Below are 22,986 nucleotides of genomic sequence, written 5' to 3' on the forward strand. Positions count from 1 at the left end.
TCTTTAACAACTTAGGATATCTTGAACAACCTAGGATATCGTGAACTTTTTGCACAGCCTTAGGATATCAGGAATAATTGTGACATCGTAAACTTTGATACCAGTTTAAGTTATTTAAGTGAACTATGTTTTGTGCATGTGCATTTTGCATGTGTGGTATTTATTGTGTGCTGAAAGTTTTTCCATCTGTTTAACTTTCATTCCATCCTCCTTGGCGGAAGCGAAAAAGGGAAAAGGACGCTTTTGTTGTTTGACTGGCCATCAATCAGCAAAACATCCTGCTCACTGTATCGTGACGCCAAACGCACATTAGTGATTTCAGTTCATTAGTGTTTAAATAAGTGCAGTGCATTTTAGTGTTGAAATTAGGCATTTAAAGCCCCATACAGGTGATAAACCCATCGTAAATTTAGATTTAGTTAGGTTAAGTGAGAAATTCCTCTCAGAAACCATTATTGCTCAAACCTTCGAGTTTTCGCAAATCTAAGAGGTTCATTCATTTATTTAATTTGTTGTTTCCACATAGAAACGTAATTTGAATTTTAATCATGGCAGAAGCTGACGGAAGTAACGTACAGCCAGAATATGTTAAAGTTTCTCAGGCAATTCAGGTTATTGCAGAACCATTTACAGGAGATCGTTCTAAGTTGAGGCAATTTATTGATAGTTGTGAAATTGCTCAAGGGTTAGTTAACCCCCGTGATAAGCCTGTATTATTGAAGTTTATTAAGTCGAAAATTTTAGGAGAACCTAGAAATCGTATTTTAGTTAGATTGAACGTAGATACTTGGGAAGCAGTTAAGACAATTTTAGAAGAGAATTATGCTACACATAGATCTATTGATTATTATGCTTGTTTATTGTTTTCTGCCAGGCAAGGCAAAAATGAGGGTATTAGCTCATGGGCTAGCAAGTTAGATACAATTCGAGCTGATCTGAAAGCTGCTGCTTCGAAAATATGTCGTGAAACTGAAAGAGCTGGTGCTCATTCACTTATTGATCAGTTGACAAAAGCATCTTTTGTCCAGGGAATTAGCGATCCCCGCATTCAAACAGTAATTCGTGGTAAAAGTACAGAAGATGATAGTTTCGCTCAATTAGTAGATTTCGCTCTAGTTGAAGAATCGCACATATTGTCTCAGAGACGAAAGCCATTAGATTCTAAGAATGAAGATAGGGCAAGTTCTTCAAATCATAACCATAAGTCAGAGAAGAAAGGAAATCGGAAATTTTCCCAGAAAAAGCATTCTGAAAGTAAATCTAGAGATTCTCATAACTCTTCTCATTCCCGTAAGGATAGTAGAAATTTTAAGAAAAAGGTTCATTGTTTAGAAGATTGTGATCATTCAGTAGACTCGCATGAAGAACCGCATGATAAACATTGTAGTGAAAATAGTGATAAATTTGAGGATTCCAATTCTTGTTGTGCTTTACGTTGTACACACTCCTATCATTGTCGTGAAAAGCGTACCCATACTTGTGCGAAGAAGCGTATCCATGTTTGTACCCGAAAGAACACGAGTTCTCCGCGTTGTTCTCATCACCGCCAAACGCGCAGTCCTTCCCCGCGTAGTTCTCGTTGCCGCAAAACGCGAAGCCGTTCCCCGCGTCGCATTCAGCGTCGCCCAGCGCGAGATCCTTCTCCGCGCCATCCTCAGTGTCATCGCCCAGCGTGTACTCATTCTCCGCGTCGCACTCAGCGTCGCCGATCGCATAGTCATTCTCCGCGTCGCACTCAACATCGCCCAGCGCGTAGCCCTTCTCCGCGTCGCCCAGTGTATGTGTGTCCCCAGCGCCGTACACCGCGCAAACTTTCTCCGCAACCAAAACCGAATAATGTCTCACCGCGTCGTCATCCCGTCGTTGACACGCATGATTGTGAATTGAAAGAGAAATGCCGTGCTGACCACAGCACCAAGCCAAAATCTTGTAGCAAGAATAAGTCTTTATGTTGTTTATCGAAACACAACTCCTCAAAAGTTAAATTAGAGAAACGTGTTGATAGTAATAGAAATCAGAATGATAATGTTAAGAAGATTTTCCTTTGTTCCACTGAACAAACGAGTGATAATTGTACGAAGGTGTCCCCACCTCAGAAACCTGATCGAAATTCTGTTAAGTCTGATACAATTGGACGTTACGCACAATTATGCGAATGTTCCACTAAGAGTATAATCGATGAAAAGGGTAAAATTAAAGTACGAATGATGGATTTAAATAAGAATTACGAAATGTTATTAGATTCAGGCTCAGATCTATCACTTATTAAGTATAGCCATTTACGTGAGTCAATGTTAAGAAAGATACATAGATGTGACTCCACCCCAGTGCATGGATTCAATAATTTTCATGCCCATACTTTAGGTACATTAGATCTTAGATTAGAAATAGGCAAGAATAGAGTGACTCATACTTTTCATGTAATGCGTAGTGACTTATTACCTCCTAATGTAGCCGGCATAATAGGCAGAGATTTTCTTCTTGAACATCATTGTGTAATTTCGTATGACGGACAAGCTGAATTGAAAATTGATGTAGGAACTAAAGTAAAGATCCCAGCACGTACTGAAAAGCTAATTGAAGTTAAGACTGAAAATAATGGGATAGGATTTTTGTTCAAACGTACTTTGGCAGACGGTGTATTCCTGCCAGACGCTATAGTTAAAGCATCCGATAACAAATGTGTAACTAGCATTTTGAATTTGACTGAAAATGAGGTAGACGTACAAATTCCTCCAATCTCTTTAGATTTTGAACCACTTCTTGATATGACAAAATCTCATAGTGTTTATGCATTGAGCAAATCTGACAATGCAAGTCAAACTAAAGGATTAAAATCGCGTTTAGAATTACTTAGGCAGAACTTGCGATTAGACCATTTGAATCCAGAAGAGAAAGCGTTAATACTGTCGCATTGTGAAGAATATCATGATTTATTTTATTTAGAGGGAGACAAACTCTCCTATACTGATGTGATTCAACATAGCATCCCCATTCATCCCGACAAACGAGGTACAGTCGTGACTCAGAAACCGTACCGTATTCCCGAGGTACATAAGGCAGAAGTACAAAATCAAATCGATAAGATGTTAGATGAAGGTATAATTTCCCCAAGCAAGAGTCCTTGGAATTTTCCGATATTAATAGTGCCGAAAAAGATGGACGCATCAGGCAAACCTAAGATTCGTATATGTTTAGATTTTCGTAGGCTTAATCAGATTACTATTGGAGATAGCTTTCCTTTACCGAATATTACAGAAATACTAGATCAGTTAGGGCAATCGAAATACTTTACGACCTTGGATTTAGCCAGTTCGTACCAACAGATTAGAATTAAACCTGAAGACCGTAGTAAGACCGCCTTCAGTACACCATATGGTCATTACGAGTATAATCGCATGAGCTTTGGATTATGCGGTGCTCCCGCAACATTTCAGAGAATGATGAATATTGTTCTATCCGGATTGCAAGGATTAAAGTGTTTTTCGTATTTAGACGATTGTTGTATCTATAGTAGAGACTTAAAGGACCATATGTCAAGATTGAAACTTGTATTTGATAGGTTTCGAACCTACAACCTCAAACTTCAGCCTGATAAGTGCGAATTTCTTAGAAAAGAAGTAACATATTTAGGACATCAAATAACAGATCAAGGTCTGAAGCCAGACCCTCGCTTAATTGAGAAAGTGTTACATTTTCCGCATCCGAAAAATGTCAAGCAATTGCGTGGATTTTTAGGATTAAGTTCTTATTACCGTAGATTTATTGAAGGCTATAGCAATATAGCCAAACCTCTAACTCTTATGTTAAAGAAAGATGTTCCATTCAAGTGGGAAACTAAACAAGAACTATCGTTCCAAACTTTGAAGGAAAAATTGACATCACCACCTCTCCTTCAATATCCTGACATGAGCCGTCCCTTTATTATTACCTGTGACGCCTCAGAAGTCGCAATTGGAGCTATCTTGTCTCAGGGCCAAATTGGCCAAGACAAACCAATCGCTTACGCTAGTCGTACACTTAATAATGCCGAAAGAAATTACTCCACAACCGAACGTGAATTACTTGCGATAGTTTGGGCTGCCAAACTATTCCGCCCATACATCTTTGGAAAGGAAACCACCTTTGTGACTGATCATAAACCTTTGCTTTGGGTGTTTAGTGTAAAAGATCCTAGTAGTAGACTTTTAAGATGGAGAATTAAGTTAGAAGAATATAATTATAAGATTGTTTATAAAGCAGGTGTCCGTAATACCAATGCTGATGCATTGAGTCGTATTGCATATTTAGACCCCGATCCAGAAGGTCAACCTTCTACCCTTGACGAAGAAACAAAAAGTAGGATTCTGAAAGAGTTTCACAACCTTCCTGCCGGTGGACACCAAGGTATTCATCGAACTATAGCTAAAATCAAATCGTACTTAGAATTGAACAATATCGATCCGAAATCTTGGAAAAGACTAAACACCGATGTCGAAGAATACATAAAGAAATGTGAGTCGTGTCAAAAGAACAAACTCACCCAACCTAATGTCAAACTTCCTATGGTTTTGACCACCACTCCTGATGTAGTATTTGAGAAATGTGCTTTAGATCTTGTAGGGCCGTTTCCTGAGAGTTCTCTCGGAAACAAATACATCTTAACATGCCAAGATGAATTATCGAAATATTTAGTGACCATTCCCCTACAGCAACAAGATGCAGAAACCGTAGCTGAAGCATTTGTGACGAAATTTGTTTGTGTTTTCGGTATACCTCAAACCATTTTAACCGATCAAGGTACTAATTTTATGAGCGATACCTTTAAGAAAATGTGTCGCATGTTCCAGATTCAGAAACTACATACTAGTGCATTCCACCCTCAAGCTAACTTCGTTGAAAGAGTTCATAGATCTCTTGCTGAGTATCTGAGGCATTATGTGTCTGAAAACCAACTGGACTGGGACGTCTGGTTGCCATACGCTGCTTTTGCTTACAATACAACTCCACATTCAGTAACTAACTATACTCCACACGAGTTGATGTTTGGCCGGATGGCTAACATCCCTGGTATATTACAGAAACAATCTACCGACATTAATTACGCGTATGATGATTACATCAAAACCCTAAAGCAGAAGCTTCAGAACAGTTACGAGTTAGCTAGATCAAAACTGAAACAAGCTAAGGTTAAAAACAAAGTACAATATGATAAGACCGCCTCTCATAGAGAACAATTGTTTAAAGAAGGCGATCAAGTGTTACTTAAAGACGAATCTGTTAGAAGAGGACGATCCAAGAAATTGGGTTCACAGTGGATCGGTCCATACAAAGTAGTTAAAGTTAAAGGTGTTAATTGTACTATTGCTAATCGAAGAAAAACATTTGTAGTTCATGCTAATAGGTTAAAGTTATATTATTAGTAGATACTATTAGTAGGTAATGTAGTTTCCATTTTTGTTCGCAGCCATCATGAGACATCCTCTCTCGTTGCTTGCTTGCTTGGCGGTAATTCTTCCGATTATCCAGACAGCAAATGTCACTAGCTCTCAAATTCAGACAATAACAAATACTGTTGGTATATATTATGACTTCTTAGGAGAAGCAGTTTTATATAACAGACAATGGAAGCTTGTGACCTTTGTTAATCTGTCCGATTATGAACAAACTTTGCACCGTGTCTCCACCTACTTGGGAACAGCAAACGAACTATACAAATCAAGAGTTATCTATTCCGATCGTTCTCGTCGAGAACCTCGATTAGACGTACTTATCCGAAAACTACACAAGGTTGAGCAAACTAATTCAGTCATAAATCAAATTGTCAAAACCAAGGTGAAAAACAAAAGAGGAATATTTAATTTTGTTGGTGAAATATCGAAAATTTTGTTTGGTACTTTAGATTCTCAAGATGCTACTTACTATACAGAACAAATTAGTAAATTAGAAAATGAACAGTCAAACTTTTTGAAATTAACTAAAGAATCAATGACTATTGTAAAAGCCACTTTGAAAACTATTAATAATACTGTGTTGTCTATTGAACATAATGAACAAGTTTTACAAAAAGGTTTAGAAGATGTTAAAAGAGAAATTAATGCTCGTAGTCAAACATTTATGCATTCGATAAACGAACTTGAAGTGAAGGTCGAATGGGATAATTATCTGCATTCTATTTCACTTATGTTAGAAGAATTAGATGTCGCATTTGAAATTTTGTTACAATCCATTCTAAATGCTCAATCTGGTATTTTATCTCCTCATGTAATTACTCCTAAAGAGATATTAGAACATTTTAAATTAAGCGCCTCTGTGATTCCACAAGGCATGTCATTACCCATTCCACCTGGCTCTTCAATAGGTTATGCATTATTAAAAATTGTAGATTTAGATGTTTTCATCAATCAGAAAATTCTTGGTTATGTTATTAGTTTACCTTTGACTGATGGTTTAAGATTTAATATGTATAAATTAATTCCATTTCCAACTGAGCTTAAAGACAATAAGTATTTCTTTATACAGCCTCAAAATCCGTATTTGATTATTGAAGTATCGAAACAATATTATGGTAAAATTGATGAACATATGTTTGATACTTGTAAGGAATTAACTTCATTTTCAAGGGTTTGCAAACAAACATTTCCGTTAAAACCTACACATAGTAATGAAGACTGTGAAGTAAAACTTATTGATTTTGTTAAATCAATTCCAGCAGATTGTAACAAACGTATAGTAGAATTAAGAAATATTTTATGGATTTCATTAGATAATAATGAATGGCTATTTGCTTCGCCATTCCCAGAAAAATTAACAATAGTTTGTGGAAATGATGTGTCGAAAACTGTTTTGATTCATAAAACTGGAAAATTAACTTTAGATAAAAACTGTAAAGCTTATGGTCCAAATTCCTTAATCAGTTCTCAGGAAATATATGTAAGTAACAGTACAAGTAAAGATTTGCTTCCACTACTAAATGATAGCATTGATTGTTGTATATTCTCAAACTCAAAGATCAATATTAAGAATATGGAATTTACTTTGCCGTTAAATCATATCATACACAAAGTTACAGATTTACAATATGCCAGCCATCGTGTTGAGGATGTTGAAAAATTAATTAATGAACAAGAATGGCAGATAAGACAAAGTAATCATGTATTTTCTTATTCTATTTTGACTTATATAATCATGTTTACTATTCTGATATTTCTTTGTGTGTATTGTAGTTTTAAGTTTAATTGTTGTAGACATAGGAATAAATGGTGTAATTCAGACTGTATCAGAACCATATGTTTTAAGCCAACAATCATTGCAGGTGTACAATCAAATAGTCCAGCTCTTAATGCTACTTATCGAGCTGCTTCTGGTGAAATAACTTTTAACGAGGAACCACAAGATGATGATTCACCTCATCTCAATCAGAGAGTTACTAGGTCTAGGAACTATCGTTAAAATTTAATTTTGGAATTTTTTTTTTCTTTGTAGTTAGTACGAAAAATTTTTGCCTTACAGTTAAAATCTAAATTTTTGCCTTACAGTTAAAATTTTTCTTTCCCTAGGAGGAAGGACTGTAGTGGAGCCGCAAATTCGCAAACTATTTTTGCGAATAATTATTTCTTTTTTTTATTTTTTTTAAAAACTGCAACAGAATTCGTATTTCATTTACTTCTTTTAAAATACAAATTCGTGTTGAGTGTTCTTTTTTTTCCTAGCTGGAAACCAGACATCCTGTCTGCCTTCACCGAGTTCCCCCTTTCTGACCTGTAGGTCAACAGCAGTTAAGATAAACATTCTCCCCTTCTGGTTCGATACAGAAGCTTAGTTTTTTTTCTATATTGATGTAGTCTTTTAACAAGTTAGATTATTATTATTAGTGGTAGAATACTGTTAAGAAAACCCATATAGTTTGTGTATCTTTAAAATGTCATTTTTGCTTCTGAAAGAAGATTCTTTTTCGTTCTTCAGAACATTAAATATATATGTGTGTCTTTGGTCGAAAACAAGTAAGATAAACTGTTGAAGGGTCTTGAGTTCATTATGTATAAAACCTTTCAAGTTTATTACTTGAAATCTTTTATGTTTAGTATATGTTTATAGTTTAAGATACTATTTGTACCATTCTCTGTAATATCTCGATGTAATATCATTCTTCCAGAGAAAGGGGCTCACACACCTAAACTCAAGGACTACACATCACACGCACACGCATGCGCACACACAAAATCTTATCTTTTGCCTGGCTCCGCCCAAGGCACCTTGTTCTAGCCAATCTAGGTGTTAATGGCATGGCTCGTTCCAATAGTTAGTCGCTCCACCCCTCAGAGTGGAACTCTTCCGAGGTCATCTGCACCCGAAATCGTGTGCAAAGCCAATAATCTTTCTTTTCAGGATACTGGTCCCCCTCGGGCTCCGCCCTAGGTACTTTTTAGATCTCCACGCATGCTCAACCTCTGACCTTACGGTCCTAGTGCAACGTTTGCACACGTTACTATTTTGCACACAGACCGTAGATTGGTGCCGCTTGCACCTCCGACCGAGGCCCTTAAAAACGCATGTTTTGGCCTCTCTCGTCGGACAACGTCCCTCTCCTGAACCCCTCAGAGACGTGCAGACTACGAGGAGTACGCAATTCGTTAGGTACGTCTCAGTTCAGGAACTTATCACGAAGAAGTCTCTAGTTGTCCATCCCTCTGCCTTCGACCTCTCTGCCTCTACGGAGGCCTGCCTACTCAATCTCTTGGTTACCTACCTCACTACCTTGGTTACCCAGTACTTGGCAATCTGTTTCCGAAAGCTCGATGGCTCAGCCAGGGTTCTCCCATAATTGCTGGTCGGCTTAGGAAACTGACGGTCAAAGTACTACCCTACCTAATCCTCACGGTAACTTGGCAATCTGTTTCTGAAAGCAAGACGGTTCAGCCAGGGTTCTCCCATAATTGCTGGTCTGCTTAGGAAACTGACGGCTAAAGTTACCTCCTTCCGAACTTGGCAATCTACTTCCGCAAGTTTCGCTTCAGCCCGGACTCGCTCCAGAAACTGCTGGCAAGCTTAGGAAGTTGACGGCTAAAGTTCTGTCGCACCCCTATTTGATGTGTGTTTTGACAGACTCTAAGTTTATTGCTTAGCTGGCCTAAAACGCACCGGTAAATCAAATAGTTACTCCCTGTTTGATGTCTGTTCGCAGACCGGTAGATCAAACGGTAAACCCTTACACCTTCCTTGTTTGATGTCTGTTCGCAGACCGGTAGATCAAACGGTAACCTTAATTCCTTCTGGTAACCAACTTTGTTTGATGTCTGCCTAGCAGACCGGTAGATCAAACGGTAACCTTTACACCTACCCTGTTTGATGTCTGTTCGCAGACCGGTAGATCAAACGGTAACCTGTTCCTAACCTCTGGTAGCCTACCCTATTTGATGTCTGTTCGCAGACCGGTAGATCAAATAGTATACCTCTTACCTACCTACCCACTAGGACTGATTCGTGCCCTCCCAGTCTAGTGCAGTTTTGTTTTATTTTGTGAAAAGTGCTACAGTCAAGTTTGTTTGTTTATCAGTGATTTTTAGTGAGTTATTTTTACTACCTATTGGAACGTCGCCACGTAAGTTAAAACTCTTTTATATATAGACACAGTACTTACACTATCGCCCCGGCTCTGGTTCTTGTAATTTGCTTAGAGCCAATAAACTGCAGGCTTACTGCACGGAACATATTTGTCGAGTTTTGTTTCAAGAGATATCCCAAAGGATTGTTGGTTATCAAATCTTAATCAGGATAACGATTCCATTGTTTCCATTAGAAGATAAGTCTTGGCCACGGCCAACGCTACCGTGTAATACTAAGATTCTTCAGACTGTTTTGTTAGCTGAGTTCCTGTTTCCAGTATAACTTTGCCGCTCGAGTTATAGTTGGTGTTTTGCAGAAACTTTGGTTGACTAAATAGAAGTATTTTGGTAAATTACAAAACTCTCTTGTGTGGGTGCCGGTCTACGCAAACGCATACCGCCGGCCCGCCACAATGTATTGAATTATATGAAACCGGATTGTATTTTTTATGTAATTTATTAAAGAGTTTACCAAAAACTTATTTATATATGTACTTTGTGTCTCCATCCAAGAGAGAGAAAATCTCAAGAACTTCTTGATGGATCACCATCAGTTTTGGACAGAATGTAGAGGATAAAATTCGTTGATAGACGTAATCCATCCATTTTTGATTCCAAGACATGGATACCATTACTTATTAAACTACCCGCAGTGCTGATGAGATTAGCGGGATAGTATAGTTCTCAGGATGCGAAATTCTAAATTGTTCGTTCTAAAATGAAACTACAATTCTAAAATAAAACTAAAATTACTTGCTGCTGGACAAATCTAAAGAGTTAAACATTTTTTGTTTTCAAATTTAATTAATCTTACTAAAGATTATGAGTGAGGAATGGAGGGTAAGGAGAAATGCAAATATTCAAACTTAAGTTTTTACGTTGGGTACACTGGAACAAAAACCAAATTCTCACACTGTTACTTGTTCATTTTTCTCTTGTTCTTACTTCTTTCCCTCCCGGGAGCGCGGTGGCTCAGTGGTAGAGCGTTCACTTCCGGTGCTTTGAGGTCCCTGGTTCGATCCCAGCTCGCGCCGTGTGGCCTTTGTGGTGGACAAACACCGTGCTCGTGGGTTTTCTTGGGGTTCTCCCGTTTCCTCCCACTTTCTTCATTCCACCATTTCATTCATTTCTCATCATCGCCTAGCCTAACCGGCATAACAGTGGGACGTAAAACTTAAAGATTTCATTTCATTTTCATTCCCTCCCTGTTTTTCCTTTGGTTACCCCCTGGAAAGAAGGGCAGAAACCACATTATATTTAAACTGATAGATTTGATTTGAGTTGAACGTACATTTCAGCAGGGTTGATATGTTTAAAACAAAATGTTTAAAACAAGTGTTTAAAACATGTTTAAAACGAGGGCTGTTGTTTTATTCAGTTTGTTTTAAACGTTTTAAACAAATTGTTTTAAACGTGTTTTTTTTCGATGCTGGTTGGACATGTTTAAAACAACTAAAATATCAGATTGAAGAAGCTAATTTAATTTTCTAACAAACAACCCATCGTCCGCAGGGTTTGTGCATGGAGTAAATTACAAGCAGAGTTATATTCTTATCACAGCAGCAATTACTGAACGAAATTCTGCACATCAGTGTGCTTATAACTAAACCAACAGAAGTTCAAGTGAAGTATTTGAACATTTCATGAGATATACACCATTGAAAAGCTTATATACCACAAATTCCAACGAGATAATATGCGTGAAATTCCCGCCGTATTCGTAGAAAAAGAACAGACATAAAAAAATCATTAAAAATATGAAAATATTGACTTTGCGGGGCCCTGGCAACCCTTGCAGTTACCTGTGCTGACAAAATGATGCTAATGTGTAGGCCGCATACTTGTGACAATAATATAAGAAATGGTAGCCATTGCTGCCATTGCGTAATGAATTCGTTTTATGTAGGAAATATTTAAAAAAAAAAATATGCGCAGAAAAACATTCATTGAATTAGACATTCTCTCCCCTCCCCCACTATAGTACCACGTCCATATGCAAATCATTTTTGCTGCACACATCATGTATACGAACAAGAATTATGCTTCTAGACCACTTCAGTGAAATATATCTTGTGTTATACGGGATCGTCCCGAAAATAAATGTAAATTAACCAAATTTGACCCCCTCTTCCTCTATAAACAACAAGTACACATACAGGTTACTATCATGTAGGAGACTACTTCATTGCTTCACATACCAATTTTTATGGATGTACCACACAGAGGGGAGGAATACCCGCCAAAACCTGATGAAAAAAAATGATAAAAAAAACTTCATCCTCCCTCTCTCGGCCGTACATACGTACCCCGTATATACATAAAATGCAAGTGACGGAAAGCTTTATCTCTCAAAAATACTTTGGTACCAAATCACCTTTCTAGCTTAATTAAGGACTGAGCTATTGATGTTTGTTGTAAAAATAAACGTAATTTACGTCAAAAAACTGAAACTCCAAAAATTGGCTAACTTTGTCCCCTCCCTGCTCCCTATAATAAGCAAGAAGTACAAATCAGGGTTGGCAAAAACCATGGTTTTTATTGAAAAAACAAAAAAAACCGTTTTTTTTTTTTGTTTAAACCAGGTTCTTTTCGTTTAAATAATTTGTTCTATATATTCATATCATATATGGACAGAAATAAGTTTGTTTCGCCTTGATGTTATTATGCAACTACCGGGTTATGCTGGAAGGGATCACATAAGCTTAAAGCGGAATAAAAATCGTTTCTCGAGTTACATCCGAGAGAAATTGTCCTCCATTTGAACTCGGAACCAGGACTAATTGACCACAAATGCGATACGTCTGCCGACTCACTCACGAAGGAATCCTGATAAAAATACGTTGTACTGATCTTTACATGCTTTTTAATATAACTGTCAAGAGTCATTTCAGAAGGACAAAAAGATAAACAGTTGCACAAGTGAAACCATTATACAGAATTACATATGGACAATTTCAAAGTACTACGGAGTACAGAAGAACTAATTTAGTTCGAGTTAGTTAACAGCAACTTTTATTGGTCCAAATTAAAGAAATACAACGACTTAATTTGCATATTAGTAAGAAAAGTGAATAAAGATACGAATTATTTGAGTCCACTTTGGCTCAGACTCATTTATACATAAATAAATACCAAAGAGACTTCTCATTTCACTAAATGTCTCTCGTGGGGTCTGACCCCCCTCCCCCCACACAAAAAGTACGGCATTTCGATGTATTTTATCAATAGTAAACATTGAAACGAAACAATATTTAGAATTTTTCTTTGATTGCAATTAAATAAAAACAATAATAACAACTACAAAAAATCACAAAACAAACATTTATAAACTTATATATATATATATATATATATATATATATATATATATATATATATATATATATATATATATAAAGTTGCTTATGCAGTATAATCTTTTTGAGTAATGAATGGGGAATTTAGGTCTGAATATAATACAAATAATATACGGGAGTGAAACGTGATAACCCACAAACGTGTGTTCATCAAGATTTTACAAACACTTACACTTTTAGGAACATTTTTCGTTTTTTGGTTTAAACCAGCCAACCCTGGTACAAATACACGATATTACCATGTAGTAACCTACTTCATTGCTTCATGTAACAATTTTTATGAATCTATCCCCCAAGAGGGGGAACGGCCCCCAAAAAACTGTTGAAAACAAAACAAAAAAACACGATATTTACCCTCAGCCCACATACATAAAGTGCACACCAGGAAAGTTGAATCTTTGAGGAATAAATTAGTACCAAAACCATCTTCCAGCCTTAATTTGAGGTTTAAGACTGAGCCATTGAGGTTTAAAGCCCTGACACAGCAGTTGCGTCAATGGGCGTTTAAAGATGAAGAATGCAGACGACCAGTAGAACGTAACACAAAGAAACTAAACTACATATTCTGTAAACGGAGATCGGGAAAATCCCGATTTTTTCTCCGGAATTGAACATTTGGGCGGATCGAGATTAGGGAAGTTCCCGAAATTTGATCTAGCGGTTGAATATAGATGGCAAGTAGTACCTAAGAGTGTAAAAATGTAATATATATGCTTATGTAGATTATTGTTTTAAACAAAATAAACGTTTTAAACATGTTTTTTTCTTGTTTAAAACAATGTACTTTGTTTTAAACGTTAAAAACGTTTTAAACAAAAAAAACATGTTTTAAACATAAAAAACGTTTTTAATGATTTTTTTAAAAAAAACATGTTTTTTTTCAACCCTGCATTTCAGCAGCGAGGCTATATGAGTCGTAACTTCATAATCACAATCCATCCCTCAGCTCCACGCAACCGAGCATAGCAATCGGTTTTCCAGCAAGTGCGTTACGTATATCACCCTTTAGTGTTGCATTTATCAATCTTCAATACAGGGTGTTTGAAAAAGAACTCTCTAGTTTTAAGTATAAATTTAATTGGGAAATGAATGAAAACTTACATCAATGAGTACATATCATGGAAGTGAATTCCTTCAAGTTTTGTTTAATGTTGGTAGACTTCAACGTGGGATCCATTTGTGGCCCTGCACACGTCGAGACGATTTAAAACACTACCGGTTTCCTTGAAAGACTTTAGCCAGTGACGGATAGTTTTTGCTGTAGGTGGTTCACCACCATACTGACGTCTAAAATTGCGTTGCACTTATAACTGACTCAGTTTTCACAAGCCAAATAACACAGCGCTTTCTGTTGCATAGTAGGGGGCCGCGGTGGCTCAGTGGTAGAGCGTTCACCTCTGGTGCATGCGGTCCCGGGTTCAAACCCTGCTCCCGCCAAGTGAACTTTGTGGTGGACAAACACCGTGTGCGTGGGTTTTCTCGGGGTTCTCCCGTTTCCTCCCACTTTCTTCATCCCACCATTTCATTCATTTCTCATAATCACCGTCTCCTTTAGCCTAACCGGCATAACCGTGGGACGTAAAACTTGAAGATTTCATTTCATTTCATTTTCTGTTGCATAGTACACATTCTTGCTGAGTTTTCTGCACGCCTGCCTGGAGTGAACTGAGAAAACAGAGGGGAAAAAAGAGCACTGGTGCCGTGTCAAGGTCAAGCAGACCTGCCAACTGCAGGGGAGCCAAACTTGGAGAGTTGATGAATCAAACACCACAAACTAGAATAGTGTATGTCACTTCGTACAGATTCTAGGACACATTAAAGCTAGGGAGTTCTTTTTCGAACACACTGTATATTTAACTTTCTAGTCTCTTTGAAGGCAAATGACCAAAAGCTAATTTCAAAATTTTCGTAGTACGGTACGAAGGTAGGCTGATAAGTTCTCGGCTCGACCCAGAAGGACTTGAGCTGGAGGCATGAAAGTGTGAGTCTATTCAACATAGTCCCCTCGAAGGTCAACACACTTGGCACTTCGATGCTGGAACTTCTCCAACCCCTCCAAAAGAAAGAAGAAAAAAAAGTTTCTCAAGGTCTGCAAAAAACTGTTCCGCAGGTGTTATCACCTCTTCATCACTGAAATTTCTGTCTTTTCAGTGCTGTTTTGAGTTTTGGAAACAGATAATAATCAGAAGGGACAAGATCTGGCGAGTAAGGTGAGTGGTCATTGCACTGAAACCCTAGGTCTCTCAGAAAACCCATTGTTCTGCCAGCCTTGTGGACGGGAGCATTGTCCTGCAAGAACAAGACACTTTGTGTCAACTTTCCCCGGCGGTTTTCTTTAATAGCGTCCTTTACCTTAGCCAGTAGACTGCATTAATACTCTGTAGTTATGGTTTTGCCCTTTGGAAGGTAGTCTGAGAGCAAAACACCATCCTTATCCCAGAATATTGAGGCAAGCACCTTCCCTGTGGACTTTTGTGCTTTGAATTTTTTGGGCCTTGGAGATCCTGAGTGGTGCCACTCGCATGACTGCTGTTTGGTTTCCGGATCAAAGTAATGCAGCCACGTTTCATCCTGGGTAAGAAGCCGATTCAAAAAATCGTCCTTGGAGTTCGCAAAATGCCGTAAAATCACCTGCGATGATCTCACATGTTCGCGTTTCTGAACCGCGTTCAAACATTTCAGAATCCATTTCGCAGAAAGCTTGTGCATGTCCAACTGATCATGGATTATTGACCCAACACGTTCTTTGGATATGTGCACTTTGTCAGCTATCTCCTGAAGCGAAATCCGTCTGTTTCTCAAAATCAGGTCATGAATCTGGTCCACTTTTTCCGGAGTTGACACTGGCCTGCCACACCTGTCACCATCTTCTGTTGAAAATTCACTACGCTTGAAGTTCGCACACCATTTCTTCACAATGGAGTATGAAGGGCACTGTCCACTCAATGTATCTAGCATGCAACCATGGATTTCCTTGGGTGATTTCTGTTGCAGGAAGAACAACTTCATTACACCTCGCAACTCCTGGTGAATTTGACATCTGGCTCCGCTATGGTTCATTCAGTTACCTGTAAAATAAAAACCGCTCATGGTAGAATCGTGAAATTTGGTACTTAAAGATATAAAAGATCAATATTTCACATGACATCAATTACATCAGGGTAGTACATTCGGAAGGGGGTCGGGCCGAGAACTTATTAGCCGACCCTCGTATAATCCCTGTTAACCGGCCACCACGGGACCGGGCTTTGGTCGAATAACGAAAAAGTCCGTTAAAACGAAAATTGCAATTTTTTATGCTTTCAATCATATAGTATCTCTATAATGTTTAAAAATAGAATTATACTATTAATTATTAAAATGTAACTACCAAAATCAGATGCTTTAACCACAAACTGTTCCAGTAACACTCAGTTGAATGAAGTAAAATACTGTATATACTGTAGTGCATACTATATTTATTAAAGCACTTGCCTATCACCACTGTAAATCATAAAATTTAAGGTGTGTTTGTATTGATTGAAGAAAAGTACAAAAGCGAAAAATACGACTGAGTCTATTGCTGAATGAAACTACTCTACACTACTCTACTACTCTTTCTTATAAACAAATTTATCAACAAAAAGAATCACATTTGGGCATAGAATATTGTTTGTTTTGTTCAACTGCTTTCTTGAAAGCGTAATCACGCCACTTTTTAAAATAAACATCATGTCAACTGCAGTCGAATCTTTCTGTTGCGCAATGTACGATGCTGCCAACTGAAGAGCTTTCATCCCATCTGCAGGTCTAATTTTTTCGTCTTCTCTTTCCTCGTTATCACTGATTTCTTCTTCATCTTGAGCCTCGTTCAATACAGCCTCAACAATTTCTTCGTCGGTCAAAACTTCGTTTTCAAGTTTATCACTTGTGACCCATTGTTGAAGGTCTTGAACTCCAAATTCTTTGTTGATACACAGTCTTTGTAAGTCATTCAGCAGTCACATTATCGTATGGCTCATCAAATACTTTTTTAAACTACTTTCTCGGCTAAAGGGTTGTCATCTACCTAGATTTCAATGGCTCTTTCGATATCAGGACAAGCTTTTCTCCATGACTTTACAATCGTAGAACATGGGGTTTCTTCAAAACATTTGGCCACCATGTAAATTACATCTTTTATGTTAATAGATTTCAATACATCAACAAGTCCTTTGCTCTCTAATTCCATTTTTAGCAGAATTTCTGAAAGCAGTTTTTTTTTTTTTTCTGTAGCGTCTCTTAAAGCACTCAATGACCCCTTGGTCCATTGGATGTATAATGCTAGTCACATGTGGTGGGAGGAAAAGGCAATGTATTCCAGAGCCGCCTTCGCTCTCATCTCCTTCAGGATGAGTTGGTGCCCTATCCAATACCAAAACAGTCCTCATAGGCATTTTAAGGTATTTCAGATGTCTTTTCACTTTAGGAACAAACTCATTAATAAACCAATCCTTAAAAATGTACTCGTCCATCCAAGCTGATTTTTGACTTCTGTAACAGACCGGCGGCAGTGATGAGACATTTACATTCTTGAATGCTCGGGGCTTTTGCGATTTACCGATGACAAGAAGGGGAAGTTTATGAGTTCCAGAGGCGTTAGAACACAAAGCAATTGTGATTCTTTCTTTATCCACCTTAAATCTCAGAGATGATTTTTCGTTACTTGTAGCACATGTTTTCTCTGGCAAGCGTTTGAAATTCAGTCCACTTTCGTCCATATTGTAGACTTGTTCTGGATGTAAACCTTCTTCCTCAATTAAATTCTTCAGTTTACTTTTGGAGAATCGGCTGATTTTGGTCAGCAGACAGTCTCTCCTCACAATCACTTAAGCAGTGAACACCATGACGTTTCTTCCATCGCGACAACCAGCCATCACTGGCCGAAAATTCACCTCCATCTTCAAGTTTAGATGGGAGAATTACTGCTTTCTCTTTCAAAATTGGGTACAAAAATCTGGGTAACTCGGTACAAAAATCTTGAATGGATTTCTTGTTTCGATGCCAGTCCTTCACTGTAGTCACTCCTGCACCAAGTTCATTACTAATCACTTTTACTGATTCACTTTTTTCAAGCCTTTCTATCGCCTGTATTTTCTGTTTCATAGTCACTACATGACGCTTAGTTTTATCCACTCATTTCAGTCAAAAACTTCACACCACGTACGGACAACCTGTGCACAGCACGAAAATTAGAAACCAACTGATGAAATAAAATTAAGACAAAAACATAGTCTGGTTGATTAGTTATGTAACTTTGTTGTTGTAGGTACATTGTTGTTAAGCTCTGAGCGCAGCTGATAACGAAACTGAGATAAATAAAATTATTTATTAAAATGTTTTTCTTCGAACATGGACGCTTAATCCGAAGGGCGGTTAAGAGAGCATCCACTGTAAGTCTAAAATTTATTTATGGTTCAAAACTACTTCAAATATCGTAGGTTACTGAGGTAATGTACAATTAATTACTTCATTAAGTAATTGTATTACAAGTAGCATGTGCATAAAGAGCAGTGTCTCACCGTTAGAAAAGACCAACAATCTGCTAATTAAGTATATTTTGGTTCATAAACAGTACGTATACTAAATTAATAGCAATTTCTTCCAATAAAATATTTTTTAAAAAATGTTAATAGTGGCAACGGAAGATATACTTTTTTTTAGTGCTACAGAAGCTAGTTTTATTTTCTCGAAAACTGCACACAAGAATTCACCATCAGGCATGTTCAGGCCCGTATATATATATATATATATATATTCGCCCTGTGCTCGAAATAATGTTGACGCCCCCGCACGAAATTTGCCCTCCTCCCCCCGAAAACTACCAATATTAGAGTTGAATTCACAGTTTTTGGGGTCGCTGAGTTTAACAGTATCAGTTTCCATGTTTAAGTTCCCCTTGGAGTGGGGGTGGGAGAGTTCTAATAAGCTACCTAATTAGTAACTACTGTAATTAGAGCGAATTAAACACATTAATATATTTTTCGCGCTTGTGCGGGACTCTGAGGGTTGCTAATTTTAAATATTTATTGTGAATCTTTTTTTAAAAATCCAAAATTTTGCCGCCCCCTAAAGTCTGCTGCCGTGTGCTCGAGCTCAGAATAGCACTTACCTAATTACGGGCCTGGGCATATTAAGCTCGATGTGTTCTATTGACTGATACGTCTTGCATTCGGACAATATTTTAGATAAACAAAAAGATAAAATGGAGGATTTAATGATAATTTTGGGCTATCTACTGTCACCTTGCTATTATTATAGTGAAGAGCTTAATGAGAGTAAATTTAATTTAAAAAGTCCTACACTTTAGATTTAAAAAAAAAAAAAAAAAAAAAAACATATTTGGAGACTGTTTCCCCTCTTACGTGTTGTTGTAACTCGGGTAATAAGAGTTAACCTATGTCAGGGGCTTTTGAGACATCACTTAATTGTCTCAGATGCATTCCTTTCTGCGATTAGGGAAGAGTCTCTGATAATCTCTTTAATAGTCGTGCGCTGAGATTAACGGACGCATGAAAAACAGTCGGCCCGAGGATGAATTCAAAGTTCGGATTTCATTACGAAACTCGCGTCAAGTTATGATGTATCTATCACGGAAACTTGAACTATATTAGGTTGAACATTGTGTGTGTGTGTGTGTGTGTGTGGATTTCCTCGGAATTATTATTTTCCCTCCCATTCACCAATTATTTCATAGCCCTTCACTTTGTCTCCGTTAGCATAAAGGACACAATTGTGAAATATTAAATTAAAAATTTATCTTCTCTTCTTTACTTGTTCATAATTGGTTACCTTTAAGTTCCTTGCTTTCTTAAATTATAGCTCAGTTTGGACAATGGAGTTTTGGCCCACAGCATGGTTTTGCACGTATAATTCGTTGGAATTTAGAGAAACCCCCAGAAAGATTGCCAAGTGGAGATGTCGAAGCTATATTTTCGCTCATGGACAGCGAGTTCACACGTTCCATGTGGAATTATCCGTAAGTATCTAAGTTCCTTTGTATTTGTTCACATTTCATGTGTATTTTATACCTGTGGTAATATTTGTGTTTAGCATTACTTTTTCAAAATTGTGAATAATGTTCAGAAATAACTACTTTTTTATTTTTTTAAAAGTGTATTTCTTTCCAACATTATCTTCGTGCTGCTTTCATTTATACTAGTTAACAAAAGATCTTTATTGATGTAGAAGGTACCGAGAAAAAGCGTGGTAAATTTTACGAATTCAATCATGTTGATTCCTAAAATGTAGTTAATTTCATCACTTCACACACTGTTTTAAATTGCAGTTTGTTGAAGTTAACCTTGACTAGCTACCGTCAAATATATTAACTCTACACACATCGCGTAAATTTATATCATACATAACTTTTCAGATAGCAGTTACATATAACGTGGACATCCAAGCTGATATCCAGAAATTTTATCTTGAATAACTGGGTTATAGCACAAATTAGATCTCGAAGAATATTCGTTATGTGAAATATTTATCCTATCTGATGCAAACCATTGTAGCCTTTTTAAGTATATTTTTCTTCCGCAGTGTGACTTGATGGAACATTTCCTCACAGTTATTAATCGCTTTCAAGTAGGGAGAAGAGAAGAGCTAAAAGAGGAATGAAAGAAATGTATGATTGATGAAAACAAATGAATAACCGTATCCAAGATTTTTGTTGTTTTTTCAAAGGCATGAAAATAATCACTTCTGTATTGCCTGAAGAACCTTTTAAAATAGTTGTAAAAATACGCCATGCTTATTTTGTCGCGCAGTAATTTTCCTACTGTCAGATATCGGAAAGCTTTATACAAAGTATTGGAAGAAAAACTTTAGGGAATAATCAATTCGTATATTTCACTCTGCATTATAAAAGAATTATACCGAGCACATTTATGAAAGTTTCTTTTCTTCAAGCCATAGAATACAATTCGACCTGATAGCGTTTCAGAGGGCCATATATCGTAGTTTAATTAGATGTTGTTACGCATTTAAAATCCCTCTCCTTATACCGAGAGGTGCTTTGCGCTCTAAAAATGGCGATACCTGTTTTGAGTGTTCCGGCAGTTGCGAAGAGGATCCACTTTAAAATACAAATTTAAATACTTTCTAAGTGTTCAGTGTAGGATAGCCAACATAGCAGCATTGCAGTAACAAGGATTTTTTTTTTTTTTAATCAAAATCGGCAGAGTACTTTGTTTTTGCACGTGTATGTGCCGGAGGTTTGTCGGAAGTCCTTGCATTTGGTAACTAAAGGAATATAGGCGAAAATGAAAATTAGAAACTGAAAGAAACATCACAATTTTAAAACTGGTTCCAAAGCATCACTGAACAAGAGCTGCTCTCCAGCATTAAAGTGTCATTCTTTAAGATGTGAAGCTAGAAATTGCACTCATTAAATATAGCCTTTGTTCTAGATACATCTCTTTCATTTGGCTAGTACTTCCTCAAAGTTAAAACATTCAAAAACCCTTTCCCATCTAGCCGTTGGAGTGGGTACAGACGAATCTTCTATGTTTAAATATTTAATTTGGAAATTAACTTCCTCGATACCACTGCACTTGATCTTACATTTTTAGAATTTCTTCTTCTTCCTCTTATTATTATTATTTAAAATCAATAGACCTTACACTGAATTAGTAACATGCAGTAAATATTATTTTCCTTTGAAAGCACTGTAATGTTCTTTCATTTGACTCTGACCCCTTCCCCACTTATCCGTTGCATCTTCGTGGACAAGGTTCGGGGATTTACTTTAATACACTAAGTACATTTCAGCGTCTTGTTTTTCTGAAATCAGATGAGTAACATAACCTAAAGTGGGAATCACTTGTTACTGAAATCTGTCTTTCCCAGAAACCGGGTAATTAAAAAATTCATTTTAAGAATACATCATAATATTCTCTATCAATGATCCATAAAACGTATCCTTTCATTCGCCAATTCGATAAATACCGACGCATACATCGGAAATTATCATAGGCACTTCATACCTGTTCATCATAAATGGTTTCTCCCATTTGCATTTTCCTTTTTTAAATTTGTACTTTAACTATAACTAATTTAATTTAATATTGAGCGATAACGTTAAGGACGTTACCTAAGTAACATTTATGAACAATATTAAAATGTGTTGAATTATAACGTGTGTTAATCAGTTAAGAAGATATGTGCATTTAAAGTCTGAATTGCGTAGTTGCACGGCATGTAACTGAATGTATTACATAAATGCAGTACTCGTTTGAAAATAAGATTATCGAAAATCTAAAGTATATCGTGAAGAATGATCTTGAAAATACTGGAATTTTTAGAGTTCGTGGAAGTTAAGGACGCGTAAATTAAAACAGTAATAAATAATGAAAAAGGTTTGAGAAATTCATTCTATCTGAGTGACTTCAATTGAGAAAAATCCTAGATATACAGAATAGTAAACCACCATTACTGCTACTGGATCAGTTTATTGGAAGACAATTCGGCCATTTATTTGCAATCAGTTTTAAGTACCGTGCAGGTGTTGGAAAATAAACTAATGTCTCGGTGTTAACTAACGAAGGGGTCCATTTAGTCAATAAGGGATCATAATAATCTGTCAGATTTTGTAGTAGTTCTGTTGATACTGTGTAGTAAATCTTAAATAATAATAATATATATTTTAATTATTAATCTGTATTTTAAAAAAAAATATTATTAAGAATAATAATTAGTCTGATCTCACGTAATATTTTCTCTTTCAGTTTCCGTCTAACTTATCGTTTGATCTTGAGGGAAAAGGAATTGCACTTTAATATCGGCATTTATAATCCAAGTAAAGATTTGACGTTCAGTTTCAATTTACTTCTACATACTTACTTCAAAGTACCAGATGTTCGTCGCTGTCAGATCACTGGCCTTCATGGTTGTGCATTTGTTGATAAGGTAAAGTCCTCAGTGAACTACAAGGTACACGCAAGACTTAATAATTAATTTGAAAATATAATTCTGTAGGGGAAAAAAATCATTATCGAATATGCTGTATTTGCTGACGTAATTTGCAC

General features: G+C 36.9%; 1 protein-coding gene across 1 annotated transcript in view; it reads left to right on the forward strand.

The window, feature by feature from the left end:
- Positions 1 to 22,986, forward strand: part of LOC145677611 (uncharacterized) — a 69,984-nt gene that overhangs the window by 29,401 nt on the left and 17,597 nt on the right. The window contains exons 4-5 of the mRNA XM_081748065.1: positions 19,781 to 19,937; positions 22,687 to 22,867. Coding sequence (XP_081604191.1) covers positions 19,781 to 19,937; positions 22,687 to 22,867 — 338 coding nt within the window. The remainder of the gene's footprint in view (positions 1 to 19,780; positions 19,938 to 22,686; positions 22,868 to 22,986) is intronic.

The sequence above is a fragment of the Thermobia domestica genome, chromosome 2 (genome assembly GCF_964235325.1).
Source record: "Thermobia domestica chromosome 2, izTheDome1.hap1.1, whole genome shotgun sequence".
Classification (NCBI taxonomy): Eukaryota; Metazoa; Arthropoda; class Insecta; order Zygentoma; family Lepismatidae; genus Thermobia; species Thermobia domestica.